Source organism: Centroberyx gerrardi, chromosome 1 (genome assembly GCF_048128805.1).
Source record: "Centroberyx gerrardi isolate f3 chromosome 1, fCenGer3.hap1.cur.20231027, whole genome shotgun sequence".
Taxonomy (NCBI): domain Eukaryota; kingdom Metazoa; phylum Chordata; class Actinopteri; order Beryciformes; family Berycidae; genus Centroberyx; species Centroberyx gerrardi.
Window position 1 is genome coordinate 20,127,110 of NC_135997.1, and position 8,205 is coordinate 20,135,314.

Consider the following 8,205-nt stretch of genomic DNA (forward strand, 5'->3'; position numbering starts at 1 on the left):
TAAAATCACAACAACAATCAATAAAATATGACATTATTCACCTGGTGGTCTGGACACCTTAGGAGAGTGCAAGAAGATTTTCAGGATATAAAAGAAAAGCAGCACATTTATAAGTTTTGGTTTAGTTTGGCTTTAGTTTTTGTATAATAACTGATATATTTAACTTTCAATAATTAATCAAGTGAATCACACCAAAAAGCTCACCGTTATGTGTGGGTACCCATGAGGGGGATCACCTTTGTTTTTTATCCCATTTGTTGTTGGGTTCTTTGTATGCAGAGAGAGAGGGCGATCTCAGGTTTGTCAAAGAGTTTTACATCTTTATTTTCCTTTGCAACTCAATCCAAATAAATGTTCAGGTCACAAATAATCAACCCACTGTTTAAGTGTAGACAATCAATACATGTTTCACTATTTCACTGTGTGTATTTTAAAACAAGCAATTGACCACAGTGAAAGAGGAACACAAAAATTGTTTGTTTCAAGGAATCAGAAGATCTCCAGTAGGAAAGTGTCCGATTAGGAAGAGATATTCTGACCGCACCAAATTGTTCTGAAATGACTAGATTGGCTATTGTATTTACAACATCATGACCCTACTGTATGCATGTAACCATCACACAAGTCCCACTTTTTACTGTCTACAACAGTACACTATCACTTCATCAGCATATTTTATATTAATATTCTTAAAATAGATCGCAGTGCTGAATTTCATATCAGATTCATAAGTAACAGTGCTTTGACTTTTTCATCTTGACTCAACTGCACTGTACACCGAGAGTAAAAAACAATCACAGTATACATGAACCAGTAAAATCACAATATATGAGCAACATATGAAAGCACACTATGTGACCAATATATGAAAGGAATATTACTGCACAATGTTACAAACAACCAAAATGTTACAATACTAATATAAAGTTGAGGGAGACCCAGCAAAATCTCTAGAATAAGTTAGTTCAAGGCTGGTTTTCCTTGAATAACATCTTAGTGTTAAAGGTGTAATTTACTGTATGCTAGCAACGGAATGAGGTTTTCTCCAGTCTTAAGCCCGCTTATTTTGTTGCCACTGAAACAGAATTGTCAGCTGGTGTATAGCTTCACACAGTATTTTCTATCTTGTGTTCAGAAAATGTTGAGTAGGCCCTGGCTCAGGTGAGCCCCTCTTGGTCCTGCTGTGAAAAAGCGAGACATTTCCCTCCGGACAAGTTACACAGTCATAACAGCACAGCTACAACACATACCAAGCCTTTCAAATAGATTACTCTCTCTGGTAGCAATTTAACATGAACAGCACAGTGGAGCTAGTCTAGCAAATTGACATTTCATCTATTATTCTGCCCAATTATATTCCACTCAAAGTTTGAGCTATATGACTATGTGGTAGATGAATTATTTTAATTCAAACAATGGTGTACAGTCTGATCATCAACAGTAATGACAAAAATGACCCTCCACTGCTGAATTTAAAAAGGAGGTTTTCAGACAGAAATAAACTTCTGATTACTGACTCTTGAGTTGTAGCTACATAAAAGTAACTTGGTCGAAGACACTTCTAGGACCAGGCTGTGGTCGATCCCAGACTAACTAGCTAACTTGCGGCGACTGGTACACCTTGGATCTAATTTGGAATTTCTTACAAGGCTAACAAACCATTTTTGTCAGTAAACTGAACAACCAATCAATAACTTAAATTCCCACCCTGTGACACATGCTTGATGAAGGAAAAAACATAAACTAAAATTGAAAATGTCCCTTTACATGCAAGCCCAGACAGGATGAAGTAGCTATCTGAAAAGACTCTGAGTCCTGCATCCAGGACCGTCAGAAGAAGAAGACTTACAAAAACAATCATGTTAAGGCTTGGTGCTGATGCCAAGGACAATTCCTCCATTCTCTGCTCTGGGAAAACATTACCCACAGTTCACAGCTCTTCTAACAGACTAAAATATTCACAATGCAAGGCTCTCCTCCTAAGGAGAGGAGGAAGAAATGGAGTGAAGGAGGGGACGGAGAAAAGGAATGGAGGAAGCAAGGAAGGACACAAATGAAGAGAGAAGAACAGGAAGGGGTTGAGTAAGGAATGAAAGGAATGATGGATGGAAGTTTCAAATGTTCTTCATGTGGTCATATCTCCCCACTAGCAGCAAACACTAACAATGCCAAAATGTGTTTCTCTTGTTGTCCAGTACACAGGTGCAGTGAGTTGACACTGAGTTTGTTCCATTCATAAAACAGAATGATTCTGATTGGTTGTTCACTTCCCCATCCGCTCACAATGAACGACAAAAGAAAACATTCATCAGGTTGAGTCATATTGATCCATACACTTCTGTAAAAAAAAAGTTCTGGTCCCAAGGCAGGTCCAATAGACTATTATTTTCCTCATGGATTTCCACATGGATGGATCACACCACGGTTTGCTGAACTCTGGTTGGCTGTCGGCAGGGTTTGCTCTTTCTTCATTGGCTGCTGTCATATATTATAAATCGTCACTGGCTATGCCACAGCCTCGATAAGTTTGGCTGTTGGGGATTTAGTGTCCTCCTGCCTCTCCACTGTGTGTGTATTGTGTGCGTTATGCGATTTTAACAATGTGTGTGTTTTGAGCTGTAGATTTGTGTTTCTCTGTGTGTTTAGCTGAGCATTGAGTGGCGCGTTTGCGTTGAAAGCGGTGTTTGCTTTGATGGAGGTGTGTGTGAGTGTGCTGTCTGTGCGGTAGCTGCGTGTCATGGTCACTCTGAAGGTGTGTGTGTGTTGCAGCTCCATCTTGTCCTCCTCTGACAATCTGATGAAGGGACACCAAGCAAATGCGTGACGAAACCCGGCACGAAACCTGAAGAGAGAGAGAGAGACAGAGAGAGAGACAGAGAGACAGAGATGTGGTTTTTAACCTTGGGTTTGAGGACAACCATATGCCCTCGTGGAAAAACTTGGATACATTTCTCAATTAATTTACAAGATGGAGAAGAAGGAGGGTGGAAGTGTGAAACAATGGAAGAGAGAGAGAGAGAGAGAGAGAGAGAGAGAGTGAGAGAGAGCAGAGAGTACAGTATGTGTGTATATGAATGTGTCTTTTACCTTTGGTTTAGACAGCAGTAAATGATAGGATTGTACATGGTGGAACTCATAGCCAACCAGAATATGGCCAGGTACACCTGACAAGGAAAAGAAACATGATACCCAATAAATAAATTCATCAAAGTATACAGAAACATAAACAGACAGAGGGACAGGCCAACCTGCTGAATGTAGTGTTGTTTATAAATGTCTCTATTGAATGACCCCAGTATAAAATAGATGTGGTAGGGCAGCCAGCACAAGGCAAAGGTCATCACCACGACAACCATCATCTTCACTACCTGTGTGATATCACAGAGAGAGCACATGTCAGCCCAACTAGTGCTGTAGTTGTTATTTCAGTTCAGTAGAGTTTGGTTAAAGATCCAGTGCAATGATTTCAACTCAGTCAGGGAAAGTTTGATTTTGATATCTAATGGGCATAATTTAAACCAGGAAGTAGATTGGAATTCTAAATCTGTTTGATTCTGTTGACAATCAGAGGGAGAGTTTTTCAAAGAGTGAATTTCCACAATGCTGGCAGTTATAATAATTTGGGTAGCTTTACATTAACAGGTTGTTAAATTGTACCATGAAATTGAGAAATGCAATTCTCATTGCACTGGACCTTTGAGCTCAGTTCAGCTCAGTAAATTCAGTAAGAATAGCGAGGATGACACTGTAATCGCAGACTTATTTTCAATCTGGTCAATGAGAGTAAAAATATAAACGTCTGTTACCTTTCTCTTGGCTGTTATCTGGTTGTGGTAATGGTCTGTTGCCTCTCCAGGGATGTGCCCGCCCCACAGCGACCGGCCAACCAAACTGTAGGTCACCAGCATCACCAGTAGAGGGAGCAGGTAGATCAGTAATATCACTGCCAACTGGTAACTACAGAGAGAGAGAGAGAGAGAGAGTCATTCTCTATATCTGATCCATCGTCATTCTCTATATCTGATCCATCGTCATTCTCTATATCTGATCCATCGTCATTCTCTATATCTGATCCATCGTCATTCTCTATATCTGATCCATCGTCATTCTATATAGTCCATATATATAAACTATTGTCACTCCATATAAGTGACCTGTTGTAACTTAACATTACTTACGACATTACTTACGCTCATCGCTGAGCTCATTGAATTGAATTGAATTGAATTGAATTGAATTTAATTGAGAAAGAGAGAGAGAGACAAAGAAGAGAGAGAGAGAGAGAGAGAGAGAGAGAGAGGAGAAAGTGTTTAAATCAAATAACCCCTTTGCCTGTGACATTAGCATGAGTGACATGTCTCTGTGTGTGCACTTGTTTGTAAGCATATTGGTGTGTGTTCACATCTGTGAGTCTAGATGCATCTATGTGTATGTGATTGCCGGTGTGTGTCCATCTATTTGTCTATTTGTCAGTAGATTGTGTCCGTCCGGTGTGTGTCTGTCTATTTGTCTGTGTACATGTCTCTCTATCTTGCAATAGTTGATGTGTACTGTAGTATGAGTATAGAGTACTGTATAGATATGTGTGTGTGTGTGTGTGTGTGTGTGTGTATGTGTGTGTGTGTTCGTGCATGTACAAGCATGTGAGTATCCCACGTTAGTTGGTGTGTTGATAGTCATAAGGCCAAGCCACTCTACAGTTCTGTCTGTCTGCCTGTCTGTCTGCCTGTCTATCTGTCTGTCTGATTGCCTGTCTGCCTGTCTGTCTGTCTGCCTGTCTATCTGTCTATCTGTCTGCCTGTCTATCTGTCTGTCTGCCTGTCTGTCTGTCTGTCTGATTGCCTGTCTGCCTGTCTATCTGTCTGTCTGATTGCCTGTCTGCCTGTCTGTCTGTCTGTCTGCCTGTCTGCCTGTCTATCTGTCTGTCTGATTGCCTGTCTGCCTGTCTGTCTGTCTGTCTGTCTGTCTGTCTGCCTGTCTGTCTGTCTGTCTGTCTGCCTGTCTGTCTGTCTGACTGCCTGTCTGCCTGTCTGCCTGTCTGACTGCCTGTCTGTCTGTCTGTCTGTCTGTCTGCCTGCCTGTCTGCCTGTCTGTCTGTCTGTCTGTCTGCCTGCCTGTCTGCCTGTCTGCCTGTCTGCCTGTCTACCTGTCTGCCTGTCTAGAAACAAACCAATGCTTCCTCAGAATAATTCTACTGTACCTGTCGTCTCACATTATAGACCTGTCTTGTTGGAAATAGTGTTGGTAGGTTCTTGCATTTATTGCTTGTCTCACTGTCTCTGTTTGTGTGTCCGTTGGTCTGTCTTTACCTGATCTGATGTGTTCCTCCATAGTCGTCGGGCCAGTCGACCATGCAGACGGTTCTGGGATAGTAGAATCTGGTCACACTGTAGTAGCACTGAGGGAAAGCCAAGGAGAACGCTACAGCCCAGATCAGACCAATCACAACCTTGGTAGAGGTGGAGGAGAGGCGGGGCTTCAAAGGGTGGATGATGGCCATGTACCTGAAAGAGAGTGAAAAGGTTTATTCAATCATAATTACCTATCTTTGACCACAGTGACACAGCCGAGTTCGTCTGATGTTTAACTCTGTCGCACAGATCTGATCTTTTGATGGCTGAAGAACAAACAAGATGAAACCACAGTGATTCTGATTGCCCTTCCCTGTTGAGGCATCTGTGCCACAAAGGGTTAAAAATCAAATGTTCTTTTCGTTTATAAAATTGAGATTTATCCACCCACTCATCCATCCATCTATTCATCCATCCATTAACTGGAGATAATGTGAAAAATCCTTGGGAAAATGAATAGATTTTTAAAACTGTAATAACTGTAAATCTTGTCACTCAAGAAACTTAAAGTGTTGATTGTGTCTTCAAATTAACATTTTTATCAATACACTAAAGTTTAAGCACCCTAATGTGCTTTCTCTGAAGTTAAAACATTTTGGAATCAGACAGGGTAATCTCTCTTGACTCTCTCTACTTGCCATAGTCAAATTTCCATACCAGATAGAGATATTGAATACAAAAATACTCTCTATTAGGCTGACATACACATTCATTCATTCATTTGTTCATTCATTCATCATCCCAGGTTTGGAGACATGCAGTATTTGAGCTTTCTGGGTTTCAGGCAGACAGGTTTGCTCCTGGTTTGTTTCATATGTATGACCCTTCCTTCCTGTATGATGCCATTCCACAATCAAAAGTGGATTTTATTCAGAATTGAAAAGACATTATCCTTTAAAGAACCTCATATCCACTCTATCAATAATAATGGAGAATAGAGGCTCTGTCATCTGTAAATCAATTTGCACTTTCACTCAAAAATTGAGTGTTGACTCCATGTTTTGAACTGATTGAAATGTTAATGAAATGACTTGCTTCTGTCCACTTGACCCCTCCTCTAGTCGAGAGGCTTGGTCTGAAGCCAGAGTGCTCGACTCTACAGAGAGACACCACACTGCAAAAAATCACCAACTTAGTATGTTATTGCATCTGGTATTCAGAATGATCAAGATTATTCCAATATTGCTCAATTGATCAAGATCGATTGATCTTACTGCACATGCATGGGCACCTAAGTTGTGACGACTGAAAATTAGTTCGCATGAACTGAAATGCTCTGTTACAACAATGTCGAAATAAACCATAAACGAAGATATCATAGGCTTGGAAGAGGACATGGGCCTTAACAGAACTGGAATTTATTCACTGGTATCTTGCCCTATTTTGACTGTTTTAACTGAAAACACTGAAAACAACATGTTGCACTTTGCACCTTGGAGTGGCAGGGCAAAAGGGCACAGGCTCATCTGTGCATGTGCCTGGGTGTGGATGAAGATGACCAACTCTTTTCGTGATTCTCATTTTCTGTCTCTGTCTCTCTCTCTCTCTCTCTCTCTCTCCCTCTCTCTCGCACACTCTCTGTATCTGCCAACATAATATACTGTGTGTATGTGTGTGTGTGTGTGTGTGTGTGTGTGTGTGTGTGTGTGTGTGTGTGTGTGTGTGTGTGTCTGTGAACTCAAAGTTCCACCAAAGGCTATAGTGATTATAGACTTTTATTATCAAATACATTTAATGTATATGCATATCTTCATAATGACTCATTCAAAGGAATTACATTTAACCATGAGTTAACCACGAGTAACCAAGTTAATTAACTCTTAAGTGAGCAAAGACTGTATTATGAAACAGATAAATGAATGTGCAAAGGCTAGGCCAATCATGCTGGCCATACATTATGTATAAAAGCTAGTGGTTAAAAGCTATGTACTTGTATCTCTGGTGTGCAAGAACAAGTATCCACAACTTTATATACTATACATGGTCGAGTAAAGTCAACTAGAACAATGTATCAAGGTAGTCTGTCATGGAAATAATCACATTGTGTGGGCAGTGCATGAGACTAAGGAAGGTGGAATGTTCACCCATATGATGCCATGGTAACACATCAGCCTTCTGTATATTACGTAAGCACTGCACTGATCTTTACTTGCACAACATTATCCAATATAGTAACCATCTTTAATGTACCAGTCAAATGACCTTACAAGAATACTGGTAACAGACATTTTTATCTTTTGTAGGTCTATGATTAATAATGGTTAAGTGTGATGATGCATCATAAAAGATGCAAATCCTAAACGTTTTTGATATTTCTTTTTTTTTTGTTGTCATTAGAGCAATTTACGAAAGCCTACATAAAGTCATAGAACCTGATGATGCCACAAATTGAAAATTAATGAGGAGGAATTATTGAGCTATAAGCAGATTTTACACCTGTGCTGATCCTAGCAGACACCTCATCCATCATTAAATCTGCTCTGGGCAACAGAGAGCCAAGTGCCATATACTGTATATATGGAATAATGAAATGATAATGGAATGAACTCCCTCTTCTGGAACAATTACTGACTTTTTAACCAAAGAGTGTGTTGTAGTGTGCCCATATATCATCATGGTAAGCACAAGACACAGTTTGTGCGTAAGTCACAGTTTGAGACTAGAAATAGTCTGACCCTGAGGAAGCTACAGCCCGTGTTGACATGAATGACAGCTGTGGCGCCTGCTGACACATATCTCCTTGATGTAGGGTGCTGACACATATCTCCTTGATGTAGGGTGCTGACACATATCTCTTTCATGCTGGATTCTCTACAGGATTTGGTGACCAGGTGGTGCTGGTGATGATGGCAGG

General features: G+C 40.5%; 1 protein-coding gene across 2 annotated transcripts in view; it reads right to left on the bottom strand.

Annotated features, from left to right (window-relative positions):
- Positions 1 to 332: 332 nt before the first annotated feature.
- The window catches only part of tacr2 (tachykinin receptor 2), a 10,936-nt gene continuing 3,063 nt past the window's right edge, over positions 333 to 8,205 (bottom strand). Inside the window, exons 4-8 of one of the 2 annotated variants that reach the window (XM_071897104.2) lie at positions 5,310 to 5,504; positions 3,807 to 3,957; positions 3,249 to 3,368; positions 3,088 to 3,164; positions 333 to 2,842 (exon numbers count right to left, since the gene is read on the bottom strand). In XM_071897104.2, the coding sequence (XP_071753205.1) occupies positions 2,506 to 2,842; positions 3,088 to 3,164; positions 3,249 to 3,368; positions 3,807 to 3,957; positions 5,310 to 5,504 (880 nt within the window). In that variant the 3' untranslated portion in view covers positions 333 to 2,505. The remainder of the gene's footprint in view (positions 2,843 to 3,087; positions 3,165 to 3,248; positions 3,369 to 3,806; positions 3,958 to 5,309; positions 5,505 to 8,205) is intronic. The other variant, XM_071897105.2, reaches the window with a different exon arrangement.